This window comes from Streptopelia decaocto, assembly GCF_964273445.1.
Source record: "Streptopelia decaocto genome assembly, chromosome: 9".
In the NCBI taxonomy this organism is placed as follows: domain Eukaryota; kingdom Metazoa; phylum Chordata; class Aves; order Columbiformes; family Columbidae; genus Streptopelia; species Streptopelia decaocto.
The window spans coordinates 21276976-21293953 of NC_138664.1; the positions used below are offsets into that span (position 1 = coordinate 21276976).

A 16978-nucleotide genomic window follows, 5' to 3' on the forward strand; every position below is an offset into this window, starting at 1 on the left:
AGAGAAGTTCATGTGAAATCTTATACTTGGAAGCCCGCGTGTGTAAAACATGCCCAATAATGTCACGGGTCGCGGTGCCAGCGACAGGGACCGTGTGCGGGACGGCCCCGTCCTCGGGCTCGTTCTGAGGAGCTTTGTGCATCGTTCTTTCTGTGAAATCACAGCGCGGAGGGCTCGGCTTCGCTGCCGTCGCTTTGCTGTTTACTCGCGCGTGGCTCAGTTTTCGTCCTGTGGAAGAGCACTGAAATGTTTCCTTTGAAATTAATGAAATGAGTGACTGTTGCAGCTCGAGCAGATCAATTCCGTTTGTGCGTGTGAAGATGGAGCTGCTGTGAAGCCTATTTCAGGGTCTCCTGAGCTATTTTGACTTCCATACGGCTGGAAGGAGGAAGATTTCTGTATCTCAGGGAGAAGAAATACAGAGAGAGGAGAATTCCATGGGAGGGCTTAGAGAAGGTGCTGGATTTAAAATTATGGTTTTTAACTTTTTAACAGTTAACTTTTCATTACATTGGGTGATGTACCAGCCTGGCCCATCAACTCGAGCAGTATTTTAAGTGATGAAAACAAGTGTTGTTGACAGTTCTGCCTCCTCCCCTTGCAGCAAGACTGAAATTTGACAAGTGCATGAAAAACGGGAAGACTGGCTTCACTTCCTGAGAATATCACGAGCAGTTGAAGGCCTAAAACCTTTAAGAGGATGATAAATGTCCAGAGGAGTTTGAAAACATCGAATGAAATGGAATTTAAAGAACTGAGGCTGGTGGAAGGTACATAGTAGAGGGGCATAATTCTCATGGTCCGGTGCGACTGTGGTTAATAACAAAATCTGTGTTTTCAGGGCTTTTCTCAAGCTGTGAAAAGGTGTGAGACACGGAGGTTTTCCTGGCCATGCCCAGCATTAATGTAATTAACACAAAGTGAAGTGCCACCTGTGCTGGTTGAAGCATTCAGAGCTGCTTTTCCTCTCTCTGGGCTTCAGTCTCTAGTCTGAAAAGCAAATTTTGCTCAGTTCCGCAGCATATTGAGGTTAAACCTCAGTTAATGCGTGGGTCTTTGTGGTTCTGGCCTTTTTCTTTTGATAATATCAGAGCTCCCCAGGAGACCCTCAGCCCGTGTTCAGCCGCGTGTCTCGGGATGTGCGGTGAATAAAACCCAGGCTGTGCGCTCGGCCCTGCAGATTTGAACAAGTACCGACCAGGCTCACGGTTTGATGACATCCATGAGCACAAGGCGTTCGTGGCATCGTGGCACAGACACCTTCATCCTGCCTCTGGCTATTGGTGCGATTTACTTTACGTCCGAGCCAAGTCCTCATTCGTATGCAAGGACTTGGGCTTAAAACCACATTTCTGCCTAGGCCAGCGTTCTCCTGCAATTGTTTTAGCGTCTTTGCTGCTGGCTCCTCAAGCAATGCTGCGTCCTCAGGATTCCTGGGGGCCAAAAGGACGTTTTTCACTTGTGTTTGGATCCCGAAAAGCTGGGAGGTGAGGCATAATTCATGTTGGTGCCCGTGAATTGTGTTTGCAGCTGGACAGAGCGGCGCAGGGACTCAGCACATCGGCGCATTGTCTCGCAGCTCTGGGAAGGACCTAAAGACAAAGTTCCTCTGTGTGGCTTCTCCCGCGGAGCAGGACGGGTCGGGTGGCCGATCCTCAGCCTGTTATGGTCGGTGTTTGATTTTTCCAGCTGGATAACGCCCGGCCTGCTCATCCTCTGGCTGTGCGAGCAGCAGTTGGTGCTGGGGGGGATTGGGATCGGATGGCCAGGGGTGGAGAGGGTGAAGCTGCTGCCAAAAAGGCAAGTGCCACCCGTGTGTGTTGGGTTAAAGCTCCTCCTGAGCGCCTGTCTGAAACATCTTCTGTCTTTGCTCTCCTGAGGAGCCATTGAGCTCTTCAGACGGCTGGGGTTTGTGCACAAATAATTGCACTTTTTCATTGGGAAAAGCATCAGGCCTTCCAGCTGAGCTCCTTTTATTTGCATGGCGATTCCGCCCCCAGAGGTGGAAGTGCTATGTGGTCGTCAGGAGGCCTTTTCAGAGCCCTTCCGTGATCAGTTTTAGGGCAAGACTTGAAGCCCCACTGCCTTCTGTGCGGTCGGGACACCCAGATGGGTGTGAGACCCAAGGATGTCCACCTTGCTTCTCCACGTCGGCTTCTGTAGCATCATCTTCAAGTGCTGAAATCGGGTTGTTCGGTGCTGGGCTGAGAAGGTTTGGCCAGGCTGCGCGTATCGACGTGGGGATTTGCGCGTCCCCACAGGGCTGTCTGCGCTGCAGTCGCTTCGGCGAGGCCGTGGCGTGGGCAGCATTAACACGTAGCTCCGCGTGGCTGCGGATGGAGCTGACGTGCGGTTGGCTCGCTGCTCCCTAGCTGGGTTTAGGCTTTTGTGGGTAAATTCATGGTCTGGGAACTGCTCCTGGTCGGTGTGAGGGGTCGTGTCCTGCAAGGGGCGGCTGCCACCATCCCACAATTGGGGAGGACACCTTGGGAGAGCTGGTGGCCACTGGTAAGTAGCTCATCTGGGTGTCCCTTGTGAAGGTCTTGGGTCTTTGATTATTTTTTTCTTTTGAGTTATTTAACGCTCTAACACATTCCCGCAAGAATCCCGTAGATTCTTGTAAAGCCGACTTCTTTTCTTCGATTCTCATTCTTTTGCCAGCCCATAGCGGTTCGCTTGGCACGCTGCAGTAGCCGTGTACAGCGCCCAGAGGGGCTTTGGCTTCTCCAGAGGGGAAGCACAGAGGGTGACCCGCTCGGGACCCCGTCCTGCCGTTTGACGCTCCGTGGCCCGGTGGCCTTGCCTGCTTTGAGCGCGGTGCTGCGGATGGTGCATGGAAGGCTTCTCGGGAACCTACTGGTGTCGGTGTCCTGACACTGATTCTCTGCGGTTAACAACCATTTCATTTTTCCAGCCTTTGATTTCCATTGACAATGTGGCTTGCGCGGCCTGGCACTCGGCCTGAGCGAGGCAGCTGAACCTTCTTTTAATAGGAACTCTGACCTGCGCAAAACGACTCATCATTAATACGTCTCTGTAACGATTTATTTCAGCTCCTTTTCATGCTTTTCTTGTCTAATGGTTTTTATGCTGTTTTTTGCTTAGCTTATCAAGCAGCAGATTCTCTCCCTCCAGTTTAGGAAGGTAAAACTACATTGCATTAAAACTGCTCTGACCAAGCACTTTGCTGAATCTGACTGCACATGATTAATCTGTAATGCTTTGGTACTAATTAATTAGTAGAGAGCCCTGAAGTGATCTAACAGCCTTGTTCCGCATGATCCAATCCCTAATACTTGCTCGAACTGCAGACAGCAAAGTGAATGTTCATTGTAATTCCTGTGTTAAGGTGCAAGAAATATTCCTCTTTCATAGCCAAACAATGGGTGTTCAGCTACTTCTTGATATTAAAGTGAGACTTCCATACAGAGACATTAAAAATTAGATGTGCCTGCCCTGAGACTTCCCCCCTGCCACCCTGTGCAGATCTTCATTCATTTGGACCCTGCCCTGAAATGCACCCGTGGGGCTGTACTTGGACCAAATCACACCTTTGGAAGTCAGTTGGCGTCACTGGTTTCTGCTGCCGGAGCAGGTAGAGGAGCAAGGGTGGAGGGAAAGGCCTCTCCACACCTAACCCAGAAGTCAGGAAAAGAGGAATACGCTTCTCAAATCTCCTTTTCCTGCAGACTGCTTTTGTATGGAAATCCCTCTTTAATGTCAAAAGGCTACTGAATTGCTGGTGTCCTCTTCCTGGGCTCTGGGGCTCTTTCTGCCACAAAGACGCAGTTTTGGGAGGGCCTGAGGAAGAGCGGCTGCCGCCTTGTATCACATTTCTTGAATGCTCAGAATTACTGGTTTAGAAAGCAGTTGGAACAGGGCAAGTCTCCTTGCAGCTGAGAGCCCCACAGTCTCCAAACCCCCCCGTGCCCCACACGATGGTTTCTTTGAAAGGTTCAACAGACCTTCCAGGGCTTCTGCCGAGTGTACGTTGGGCAAGTGGCCTCCGATTCACCTGCCTGTGGAGCCCCCAGCCACTGGGATGCTGCTTTCCTAAACCGTTCAGTAGCCTTTGCTGGATTTCACCTGGCTGTGGGGTTTGCACTGGATGGACCAGACTTACTCCTGGTGCACGGTACTGGGGTTAAACTGTGTCCCGAGTGTCACTCTGTGTGTGCGCACATCACTTCTTGTCGAGATGCTGATCTGGTTGCTCTCCTGCTGGGGTAAGAAACATTCCCTGACGCTTGGGAAGTTCCTGGTGTGGAGCTAAAAGGCATTTACTGGTCTAGGGCTGGGGGTCTGGATTGAAGGGGCCCTCAAAACCTCACCAGTAACTGCCTTGGTACCGGGTTGTCTGCCTTGGTACCGGATTGTCTGCCTTGCTCTTTGGAAATGGGAGGTTTTTTCTCCTGGGGTTGGAGAGCGGGAAGGTTTTTCTGGTCTCTGTTGGCTCCCTTTGCTGGCCTGCTAGTTGTGTGAAGAGTCGCTTGCCAGGACCAGTCTCCTGGGGCCCATTGATTTCCACTGTTTTTTACCCCATCCCACACGTGTGCTTGGACGTAGTTGCCATAACACTCGTTCAGTAGATGAGGCAAGTTTGCAACAGCCCCTTTCCCGCACCCGTACAAGCGTGACCCTCCCGCTGCACCCCAGGGGTTTGTTGCTGGGGGATCCATCTCCCGGCATCTCTTACAAACCCATTCTAGCAGGAATTCAGAGTGAAAACCCCGGTGCTGCAGCCTCCAGGTAAGTTTTTGCGGTGGCTGGAGCTCTCCCAGCCCCTTTGGCTGTGCACACAGTCCCTGACCTTGCTGGGTTCATGCTAAATGTGGCGTTTTTGTTGTTTTTCCCGAACAAATCTGCTTCCTCAGCAGGTAGAGCATGAGCAGCAGCCGCACCAGCATCCTGCCTGCGAGCCAGGGGCTGCTTGTGGGGCTGGGGTCCCCCCATGTGCCCCTCTGCTCACAATAGAGCTGTGTCAGGAGTGGTTTGGGGGTTTGTTCCACCTCTTGCATGTCTCTAGAAGCTCATCACTTGTTTAAGGAATGTCTTTTCACTGCTGGAAATGGTAGAAGTAGAGCTGCCGGTTCTCTCGCAATATTTGCTGTTCCTCCTAAGATCCTTGCACTCGAGACCTCGGGGTCCTCTCTCTCTCTCTCTCTGTGTAAACATGTAGTGTTTTAATTACAGAGGGAAAAATGAAAGAAGAAGCTCTTCCCTTCCAAGAGCCCCAGAGTGCTATCGGAATGAAGACCCAACTTGGAATTAAATCATTTTCCTTTATTTAAGAAAGCCCAGATCTCCTGGGCCCTCTCTTGGCTGGCAGTGCCCTATGAACACGCTGATTTATCACTATCACTGAACAGTGCTTAAATGTCTGCAGAACCTAAGGTCCATTTTTGAGCTTCATAGGTTGCACTGTTCGGATAGTTGTGGCTGTTTGGGTGTCCCACCCTGAACTTGGAGGACACAGATGGAGGACATAGTGCCAGAACCCACCCACAGCAGGGAGAGGTTAAACGGGGAAGGGGTGTCAGCTTCACGTTTAATTCCTGAGCTCAGAAAGCTACAAGCCGGGCTTAAGGTCACTTTGGTGAGCCGTCCCCGCAGCAGGCAGCCTCGCTTCATTCAGAGTTGTGTTCAGAAGGGACGTTCTGTTCACACTTGGCCTGAAACCCCAAGGGGAAGTCTTCACAAATCAAGTCAGATCCCAGTGAAGGGAACGACACTTGAAAGCAGCACCGGGAACGTGAAGCTGACTTTGTTAGTCTTGCTTTGAGCCTGCTGGCTGATCAAAGCAATGTTCTGCTGCAATCAAGGGCTCAAATGGTTCTTGACATTCATTACCCCGATAGCCACAGGGGCTGAGACAAAGGGAATGTCCCCCAACCGACGCTTTGAAGTGACAGAGTCATCTTAGGAGTGAAAAACAGTCAAATACCTGATGCTGGGCTGGACTTGTGAACAACCTAGTGCAGGCTGATGGGGGGAAGGAGGGTTGGCAACACGAGCACAGGCTTCCCAGACGAGGTAGGAAGGGGACCCTTTGGTTTTCTAGTACTTTGATCTCTAAGAAATGCTTCTTGAATCTTCCAGGAGCACCTTCTGCGCAATCATTTCTCAGCTGACGGAGGAAACGCAGCCGCTCTTTGAAACCACTATCAAATCCCGGGCTGTGTCCGAGGACTCTGACGCTAAATTCACGTGCATAGTGACAGGTAACGGCGTCTTCAGCGAATAACCCGGTCCTGCCTCGCTTGCTGGACGTGCGCTAGTTAAACTCTGGAGCAAGTGATAACAAGAGAACAGATTAACAAGTCTGCTGTTGTCAGGCTGCCAAGTAAAGATTCAGCAACTGCATGATGATTTCAGCTTTAATTCAAGGGGCGGCGCGGGGAAAAACACCTGAGGTCGTAAAGAGGCAGAGGCATAACCTAACATCTCGAACAAGGCAAATTAAAGACCATAAAATGGAATATGCTGGTTACTGCTTGGGCCAGCTACATTTGATTGTCCTAATCTCTGCTAATCCTGGCCTCATAGCTTAGGAATTTGCAGTTTTGAGGACCGAGGCTGTCGCGCTGCAGCCAGCTCCAGCTCTTTGCTGCTGTAAATGCTCAGAGCGCAGCTGCATTTGCGTTGGTGAGAAGCTTCTGTGCTTGTCAACGGCTGAAATAAAAGCTGGTTTCTGCCTAATGAGCTAAAACCTGACATTGGGCAGGAAGGGGTTAGGGCTGTGAAAGGAGGAGAGGCTGGAAAAGAGAATCGCGGTGATGTGGCATGGCGGCCCATTGGTGGAAAGGCAGGCGGCTCCTTTGCTGATGAGCTTTTGTCCTTTAAATACAGAGACTCTAAAACCTCTTTTTTCCCATGGTATGGACTTGTTTACAGCTCTGTGACCCTTCCTGATGCTGCACGTTACTTGTTCCAACAGGTTGCTCAGTGAGAGACATTCAACAGGTCTATAAGTTTTGGATTGAATGGGGTATCTCCAGTTAGTCACAAGGACCAACAGTTTCCTTAAGGTATCTCATTTGCCATTAGAAACATGCTGTAAAGGCAACACAGAGCCCTTCTGAGAGCTGCTGGCTTTGAATTCTTGTCTGTTATATAGATTCACTTGTTTTACAGGTCTGGTTTCTGAACTCGCAGGGGTACAACTGAAATATCGATTTTATCGATCCTTAGTTTCAGCAGCTTCTGGGGCACAAGTGGGGAGATCCCTCAGGGATTCGTTAGAAGAGCTTCCCCAACTAGAGATTTCTAACAGCAAAAACTTGGCGTATTGTGCAGTAGCATGGAACTCAGCATTGTGCAAAGCAGGAGTGTTGGAGGTCAAAAAATCAGTGATGTTTAGATACGCTGGGAAATGGTGAGTAAGAGCAGAGCCAATTCTGTCTCCCACCTTCCCTTGCTGGAAAGTGCTGCAGACTGTGCTGTGAGGACATGGGGCGGCACTGACCTCCCTCGCAAGATTTCTTGCCTAATCCTGGCTTCTCTCGCTGGCTTAAGTCGTTACCAACTTCACCTTGAGGCTGACAATTCCCTCTAAGAAAATTAATTGCCTGCAAACTGTAAATGATACCGTCAGCTCTAGCTGGGCTTTGTCAAGATGAGATGTGTGATGCCAGCGTGCTCAGTTTCCTCTCAGGAGGAGAGAAGAGAGAGAATTCAGCCAAGGGAGCCTGGCAGGTGCCATGTCCATGTCCTTTCCAGGATCTCTCCTGGAAAAACTAGAGAAACTCCTCACTCCATATTGTGCAGCAGACACTGCCAAGGAATAACCAACTCTGCTTGTACCAAAATCAGAATAGCAGCGTCTAGAGTCAGATATGCTCTCTGTCCAGTTTGGAGCCCTCCCCGCAGTCCACCCTTCATCTTGGTAGGCAGAACACGGAGCGGAACCTGGTGTGTTATAATACACCCAGTTGAAAACTTGACCTGATACTGATCTCTTGATTTCAGTAAAGCAATTGGCACAGTCTCCCACAGCATCCTCACAGCTGAACTGAGGGAGCGTGGTCTGGATGAGCGGAGAGTGAGGTGGAGTGTGAACTGGCTGAAGGGAAGAAGCCAGAGAGTCGTGGTCAATGGGGCAGAGTCCAGTTGAGGCCTGGATCCAGTGCAGTGCCTCAGGGGGCAGTGCTGGGGCCGGTGTTATTCGATATATTCAGCAGTGATTTGGACGAGGGAATAGAGTGACTGTCAGCAAGTTTGCTGGTGACACCAAGCTGGGAGGAGTGGCTGACACTGGAAGCTGTGCTGCCATCAGAGACCTGGACAGGCTGGAGAGCTGGGCGGGGAAACATTTAATGAAATAGAACAAGGGCAAGTGTAGAGTCTTGAATCTGGGCAGGAACAACCCCAGGGTCCAGTATAAGTTGGGGAATGACCTATTAGAGAGCAGCGTAGGGGAAAGGGACCTGGGGGTCCTGGGGACAGCAGGGTGACCATGAGCCAGCACTGGGCCCTTGTGGCCAGGAAGCCAATGGGACCTGGGGTGGGTTAGAAGGGGGTGGTCAGTAGGTCAGAGAGGTTCTCCTGCCCCTCTGCTCTGCCCTGGGGAGACCACACCTGGAATCTTGTGTCCAGTTGTGGCCCCTCAGTTCCAGCAGGACAGGGAACTGCTGGAGAGAGTCCAGCGCAGCCACCAAGATGCTGCAGGGAGTGGAGCATCTCCCGTGTGAGGAAAGGCTGAGGGAGCTGGGGCTCTGGAGCTGGACAAGAGGACACTGAGGGGGGACTCATTCCTGGGGATCAAGATGGAAAGGGGGAGTGTCAGGAGGATGGAGCCAGGCTCTTCTGGTGACAACCAGTTGCGGGACAAGGGGCAATGGGTGCAAACTGGAAGGTTCCATTTAAATCTGAGAAGCAACTTGTTTGGGGTGAGGGTGGCAGAGCCTGGCCCAGGCTGCCCAGGGGGGTTGTGGAGTCTCCTTCTGTGCAGACATTCCAACCCGCCTGGACACCTTCCTGTGTAACCTCATCTGGGTGTTCCTGCTCCATGGGGGATTGCACTGGATGAGCTTTCCAGGGCCCTTCCAGCCCCTGACACTCTGGGATTCTGTGGTCCCATTTTCTGCTCAAGCAAAGGGAAGTGTCAAATGAGCATCTTAAGCATGTAGCTTATCGCAGTATTTTTCTACCTAGTAAAGTAGGCTGGGGGATGTCTTTATGCACTTTAATTAATAAACCTACAAAATCAGCGTTTTCCTGGAAATAGTCTTAAAAGCAGCCTGGACATCTAGGCCATGTCGTCCTGCGGACTGGTTTAGGAGCTTGGGATCTCTTTGGGAGAGAGGGGGCAGAGGGTAAAATGTGAACTCCGATTGCAAAGCCTGCTCAGTAGCTCAGATATCTCCCCCGCCGTGATGTTTACGTTCAACGAGGAGACATCACGGGGAGAAAGGAAATGGTGGTTCCATCGCTGGCCGGTGCCCAGGGTGGCACCAGCGCGGTCCCACCGCTGTGGCCGGAGTCCAGAGACACTTCGGCTCACAGACGCGCAGGACGCAAAGGGCAGACTGGCAGCTGCTCCTGTTTTGACTCTCAAGCCCCAAATATGGATACGTGACCTACAATAACACCTTCATTTTGTTTTTTGCCTCTTCTTGACCAATAACGAGGGTTACAGACCAGTCCCACATCTGGAAACACCAGTGACATGTCCTAGGAAGGCAGCGAGAGGCAAGTGTTTGAAGAGCTGGTCTCCAAAATGTGCTGGGTGATGCAGGCAAGAAGAAAACAAGTCATGCAGAGGCAGGGGGAGGTTTTTGATGCTCTTGGGTGGTTGCACAAACCCTCCTTTCCTCCTGCTGCCTCGTTCGACCTGCTTCTGGTGTCCCCAGTATGTCTGATTTGATTGTTTTGGGTCAAATCCTGCGTCAGTTATGACACGTTTTCTTTTTTCGACAAAATTAGTTCATCCTTTGTTCTCCGAGAGATGCAAAAAGGGGAACAAGAAACTTTCCGTTTACCGTGCGGTTTCTTGCAGAGCAGGGCGCACCCCGCTTGTCTGCGCCGAGGGCTTTCCGTGGTGGGCCTGTCTGCACTTCAGCACCTCAGGGGTCCCCACAGATCACCTCTTGAGAGTGGCCCTTGTTGGAGGTTCTGCTACAAGGATTTTACAACTTTGGGGTCATTTCTGTAAAGCGCTGGCTCTACACAGGTCAGTGCTGCAGAAGCGTCCAGCCTGGAACCCGTGCCAACCTGTGCGGGCGCTCGATCTACGTGGACATAGTGAGCAGCACGTCCCTGCAGGGCTGGGAACAAAACCAGCCTGGTTTTATTGTGGGAGCAGTAAGGGCTCTGCCCATGGCTTGGGGTAAAGCAAGTAGACAGCCACGTGTTAGCAGATGAGGATTTTAATAAGCATAAAGGAGCTCAGCTTGTTAAGGTCTGTGGTGGAATCTCAGGGAGGTGTTTGAAGGTGAAGTGTGTGGATGAAGAATGTCTGGGGAAGCACGGGGGCTGCGAGAGAGGTGGGTGGGTTTGAGGATGGGGGAGTGAGGACAAGAGCAGAGAGCAGATATGGCCTCAAGTTGCGCCAGGGAAGGGTCAGATTGGATGTTAGGAACAATTTCTTCCCCAAAGGGCTGTCAGGCATTGGAACAGGAACAATTTCTTCCCCAAAGGGCTGTCAGGCATTGGAACAGGCTGCCCAGGGCAGTGGTGGAGTCACCATCCCTGGAGGGTTGGACAGATGTATGGATGTATCTCAGGAACAAGGGTTAGTGCCAGGGTTATGGTTGGACTCGATGATCCTGTCTCTTCCAACCAAAATGATTTTGTGGTGGGAAATTAGGGTGCCTCGGGGCAAGAGGGCGATGGAGAACGGTCACCGCGCACAGGCCGGTGACGGGGAACCGCTGCTGTTATTGTCCCTCCTGTCAGCGCTACTGGAAACCTCCTTGTCTGCAGGTGATGGGGAGGTTGAAATCCATAGAGCCAGAAAGAATAAGATCTTCCCATGACTTCTCCTCCCAAATTGCCTAGACCCCCCACTCCACATAGCTTGTCTAGAGCAGAAATAAACCTGGGGAGTTTATGTGTAATTGTTCTGATCTCTTTCCACCTTCCCAAGTTTCAGAAGACTAATTAACTGAGGACATTGTCCAGTCTCTTCTTGAACACTGTCAGGTTGGGGCTGTGACACCTCCCTGGGAGCCTGTTCAGTGTCCAGCACCTCTGGGTGAAGAACCTTTTCCTCATGTCCCACTGACCCTCCCTGGCACATCTTCTGCCGTTCCCTGGGCTCTGTCACTGTCACAGAGAAGAGCTCGGCCCTGGCTGTCCTGCTCCTGCCGAACCTGCAGCCCCATGAGGTCTCCTCAGCCACCCTGTCCCACCTGCACCCCAGAAACTCGCCCATCGCCGCAGGTGTTGTGGCTGCGGGGATGTGCTGGGAGCCCCCTGGAGCAGGGGGATTTATTAGCTGGGCAGCCTGACGATGGACGCTGCAGCGTCAGCAGCCTTGTCCCTGCACAGGCACCTCTCCATCTCCGATGGCTCCGGTGACAGCCCCCGGGGAGGGACAGCTGGTGCTCAAGCAGGCTGGGGCCGCTGTTTTTGCGTGGGAGGTGGGAAGCCTTTCAGCATCCCAGTGCCTGCGGGGTTCCAGCCAGCACTTGCCTGCAGCTCCTTTTGGCCACAGGAGCTGCTCCCTCCTCCCCTGCGCTGGGCTGCTGGGGAGCAGGGACCCTCAGGGACACAAGTGTGACAAGTCGGAGGGTTTAGTGTCAGGAAAGGCTTTCCTCGAGGCCCCACGCGGCCATAGGACTCGCAGCTCTTTCCGGCAGATGTCAGCTGGGAATGGGAATCAGCTGCAGAGGCCACGGGGGGACATGACGGGGCTTCTCGGAAATGATACGCGGGCAGTTCCCAGAAACAAGTGCTGCGATTGCTGTTCGCAGGGTATTAGGAAAATCTACATGGCAGCTCACGGCAGTAAGAACCATGGGGGCCTCCCGAAGGTCTTGCCTCGCCTCACCCTTGGGAGGGGTCCGATTCCTCTGGGCAAAGCGTGAGCTGGGTCTGAAAATCATGTTGTTCATCATCCCTGGAGCAGAAAGAAACTGCCACACACTCATTCGGCCCAGGGTCCTGCTGCTAATATTTGTGGGAAATACAAGCAGCAGCATCAACCCCTGGTGATCCCATCACCGGGATACTCTCGTGTCGTCCTCCCGTTAGCAGTTTAGGGCTCATTCGCTTCAGCCGCCAGTATCCGAGGGCTTTGCGCTTCTGCTGGAAAAGTGGTTTGGAGGAACAGAGCAGCAGCAGAGAGCAGAACCTGGCGAGACGGGGCCAAAGGGGAGGGTGGAAATCCTTGTGTGAGGGGCTGCAGGAGAAAGTCTTGGCTTCCTGCAGGAGAGGAGGAACCAGGCACGAACCAGCAGAAGGACAAAGCTGCAGATGGCAGTGGTGGGAGGGGAACGAGACCGCAAGGGTGGGAGAGATGCACAGAGCCGGAGGGGAGAGGGTAGATGCAGAGGAACCAGTGAGGAAAGCAAATAGGGCGGTGGGGTGTTTGGGCTCAGGGGTGCTTGTTGTTCATGGAGGAGAACAGGAAGGTAAAGCTCTTCTGAGACTTTTTCCTCAGCCCTGTCTGGGGCCGCAGGTTCGGTCCCTTGGGGCCAGAGGACACAGGGGAGCCCCAGTGAGCGAGGGGACGGGGGTGCATGGGAACAGCAGACGGGGATGGGGGGGACCAAGCACTACATGAGGAAGAGATTTGGCATGTGCTGCTATTCTGATTGAAGGTATTAGGAATCACCTAAAACCTGGACAAAGTCCTGCAGAGGAGTCTCTGTTACTGGGATTTCGCTCCCGCTATGGGATCCCCGTGGGAGCAGGTGTGAGCTGGGCTCGAGGGTTGAACAGCCGCAGAGATGAGGTTCTTGGGGCATGAGTTAGTGCCAGAGTTGGGTTAACGGTTGGACTCAATGATCTTGAGGGTCCCTTCCAGCCAAAATGATGCCGTGGTTGCTGCTGCCTGGCGGCATCTCTGGCTGGTGCAAGCAGGAGGGTCCTGGGCAGCCCTGAAGGCAGGTCAGCCGCTGGGCAGTGCGCAGGTAGCTGGTGCCCTGTCCTTGCCCGCTCTCTTCTGAGCCATCGATCTGGACACTCTGGGTGTTCTGGAGAGCCCTCCCGGCCTCGCCAGGGCTGCCCAAACCTGCCCGGGGCTGCGGGAGGTGAGCGCTGTGCCCGCTCCTTCCCTTGGGCAGCGTGGGAAGCATCTGCAGGAGATAAGCTTTGGATACCTGCCTTGAGGCTTAAAACAACTGTTGAGTGCATCGACTTAAGCGGAGACATGACGTGATCGTTGAAACTTTTCTCCCATGCCCTTGGGGTCAGCTTGGCTGTGCTGGGAGCCTGGGGTGAGGGCCAGGAACCAATGGTGGCCACGGGCTCCAGCAGTTTTCCCCGCAAAACTGCTCTAGTTCTGAGCCAAAGGTGCCGTCGGGGGGAGGTGAGGGCTGTGGCGAGCGCTGGTCCATGTGGGCGCTCACGGAATCACCGAATCACCGGGGCGGTGGTGGGGAGGGTGGCTGCGCGCCCGGCCTGCCAGCCAGCCTGTCACACATGGCATGATGTCATCCTGCTGAAAAGGCAGGTGACATCTGTTGTCAAGTGACATTTGTAGGACACCGAGCTGGCTGTGATGCAATCCAGGTTGTTTCTGTGCAGTGGAAACTCTAGGCTCAGCTTACAGGCCGGGATACTTGCTGAAATGCTCCGTGGAGGGGCGAGCGCCTGTTTTCTAACCTTAGCCTCAGTCTCACCAAAACACGCCTCTCGGTATAGAAGTGACAGCGTGCTCACCTGCTCCTCCCGCCAGCGTCACAGGAGCCGATCGTGTGATCCGCTCCCCTCTGTGCAGGAATGAAGTGCTGGGATTTTTTTCTCAAAAATAGCCCTATTCCTAGGAGTGAGAAAAGACTTAGTTAAGCCCAGCAGGTTTCCACTCACAATACTTTTCCTGCTGTGTGATTTAAAGAATGCGGCGAGCCCAGAATAACACGTATCCTGTTCTGCCGGAGCATTTTGTTTTGCTGTTGGTACCTTGTCCCCGCGGGAGCTGGCGCGCTGTGCCGGTCGCGATGTTTCACGCCCTGACGTACCGTCCGTCTCCTCCCCAGGGTACCCGCAGCCAGAGGTGACGTGGTATAAGGACGATGAGGAGATGGACCGGTATTGCGGCTTGCCCAAATATGAGATATTCCGCCATGGAAATCGTCACACGCTGCAGCTGTACAAGTGAGTAAAGAAGCTGGATGTGGCAATGGGAGCGTATTTTCAGTAGCGGGAGGAGCTGGCAGCAGCGATCTCCCCCAGCACCTGTGCTGACCCCTTTTGCCCCCCATCACCATGTTCCCGCTGTCCCTTCCCCTTCAGCTCTTGGCTCTGATGGCTCCCAGATCACATCAGTACAAGATCCATCACTGCATCCCAAGTAGTAAGTGATAGGACATGAGGAAATGGCCTCACGTTGTGCCAGGGGAGGTTCAGATTGGATATTAGGAAACATTTCTTCCCCAAAGGGCTGTGGGGCATTGAACAGGCTGCCCAGGGCAGTGCTGGAGTCACCATCCCTGGAGGGTTGGACAGACGGACATGAGGTTCTCAGGACATGGGGCAGTGCCAGGGGTGGGGTAACAGTTGGACTCAATGGTCTTGAGGGTCTCTTCCAACCGAAATAATTCTATGATTCTATGATCCAGGGCTGGCTACTGTGCCAGAAGCAGGAGAAATTCCTCTCTCTGGAGCCTTCGGGCGCTGGCAGCAGCACACGTTGTGGCTGCAGCAAACGGGAGTTGAGCATTAGGGCTGGACGAAAGTGAGCGAAGGGGAAGCAGCAGCTGCCTCCAGGGTGATGGTGTGTGGGACCGGGCAGGACAAGGACAGGAATAGTTCATAAGAGTGTCATGAACAGGGGCGAAGCGGGGAAGGGGCTGCAGCCCTGCCCAGGAAGGCCTGGCTTAGCTCCCACCATGAGGTCAGGGAAGGAAAGCGCTGCTTTGGCCCTGATGGACTCAAGGGCCTCTTTATCCAGCCCTGACTACCAGTTTCTTTCAGCTTTAAAAGGGAATTGTGTTTCTGGAGAGCTGGACACACCATCCCCAGCAATCAGAGACCTGTCGCAGCTTGAGGCCTGGATTTGGGATGTCTGAAAACACACAATACTGGTATTGCCGAGAGTTCTGTCATCCTCAGCTTTTCTGGCGCCCCCAGCGTGCTCCAGCTTTCCATCAGAGGCTGGTTCACGTCTCACAGGAGCAGGGATCCCCTCGTCCCCGAGGGGCAATGGCAGAGACAGGGTGCACGTATACTGCCTGCGACGCGGGGTGGGGAGGCTTGGGGTGGCTGGAGGAAGAACAGAAATGTCCTGGAGGCTGTGAAGAGCTGGGAGGAGAAGCTCCCGCAGAGGAATGTGGCCCAGAACAGTCTGGTGCTGGCTGTTCCTGCTCCACCACAGCCCGCTCTTATCATGGGGAGCTGGGCAACGATTTAGCATCCAACTTGCTTATCTGCTGGCGCTGAGAACAGGCAGAGCCCGGGCAGGGAGGCCAGGCCTCCAGACCCACCACGGGCACCTCGAGGGCCACGTCTTCATCTTCTGGCCCCTTCCGGTGGGGAGCGTGCGTGTCCGTGTGTCCGGCAGCGGCGCCGGGCAGGACGGGCCTGTCTCACGCAGAGCTTTTGGTTTCCAGGTGCCGAGAGGAAGACGCAGGCATTTACCAAGCCTCGGCCAGAAATAACAAAGGCATCGTCACCTGCTCTGGCGTGCTGGAAGTGGGAACCATGACGGAGTTCAAAATCCATCAGAAGTGGTTTGACAAAATTAAGAGGAAAGCCGAAGCGAAGCTACGAGAGATAGAACAGGGCAAGAAGCGAGGGAAAGAGAACGTGGAGGTGGAGAAGTTGCAAGGAATGAGCCCCGATCGGCTCCAGCGGAAGCGGAGGCTGGCCAGGGATCTGAACCTCCGGTCCGGAGCCTCTCTGTGGGAGAAGGAGGATGCAGCAAAAGTGCATGTTGCTGATTCTCAGTCCAGATTACGTGAGGATATTGCTGAGCCGAAGGAGCAGCCGGTCAGCGGGATGACGGGTTTTACAAACACGCTGATGGCACCTTTGAAAGCAGAGGTGACCACCAATGGAGACGCCTCTTTGGAAGGTGTGGAGGAGAATGGGTACAGCTTCCTCGCGTACATCTACGAGACGGTAGAGGACCTAGCAGGTAAGCCGATGGCCAAAGACTCTGCAGCTAAAAAGAAAAAGAAGGTGGAGGCTCCTCCGGCAGCAAAGAAGGAAGTTTCCAAGCGAGAAGAAAGTGGGCGCGAGAGGGCCAACCCCTCTCCAAACGCACGGTTTGCCCCTCCTGTCCCCTTACGCAGGAGCACACGTTTGAGGGCGGCGAATGATCAAGAAGTGGAAAGCAGTCCGCAAATCAAAGAGCCCGGGAAAGCTGTGAACCAGGACGCTAAAATCAATGGTGACGTGCACTTCTCTTTGAGAGAGATGTATTTTGATAACGAGGTGAAGCCGGCAACAGGGCAGGGGGAGGCGGGAGCCAAGGAAGAGGCTGCGGACGGGGCGGTCAGCAGGCAGGCAGAGGCTGCCCTGTCGTACACAGAGGTGTCGGAGGCAGCGCCTGTGCCGTCCGTGGGACAGAGAGGCCACCACCGAGCACAGGAGGCGGAGGGAAACAAAGCCGTCGGTCCAGAGGTGAGTAGGGCAGAAAACAGCCAGCGCAGGGGCTGCCGCAAGAGAATATTCGTGCCATATTGTGGCAGCATCCCCAGAAGGCTGCGTGTACCCCACGAGATCCGCTGCCGAGAATTCGTACATCTCCACTGTCTAAAGCAGCCGGGAAAAAGGGCTTTTTGGCCTTTTTCTGCCCAGACAGCAGAGCTTCACCCCATCTCCCAGCAAATGTCAGGTGAGGTGGTGAGGACAGACACACGTCAGAGCC

General features: G+C 53.6%; 1 protein-coding gene across 1 annotated transcript in view; it reads left to right on the top strand.

The window, feature by feature from the left end:
• ALPK3 (alpha kinase 3) overlaps nt 1-16978 on the top strand; it is a gene marked incomplete at its 5' end in the record, with an annotated part of 33605 nt that overhangs the window by 5204 nt on the left and 11423 nt on the right. The window contains 4 exon segments of the mRNA XM_082061293.1: nt 3106-3144; nt 6100-6221; nt 14145-14262; nt 15717-16731. Coding sequence (XP_081917419.1) covers nt 3106-3144; nt 6100-6221; nt 14145-14262; nt 15717-16731 — 1294 coding nt within the window.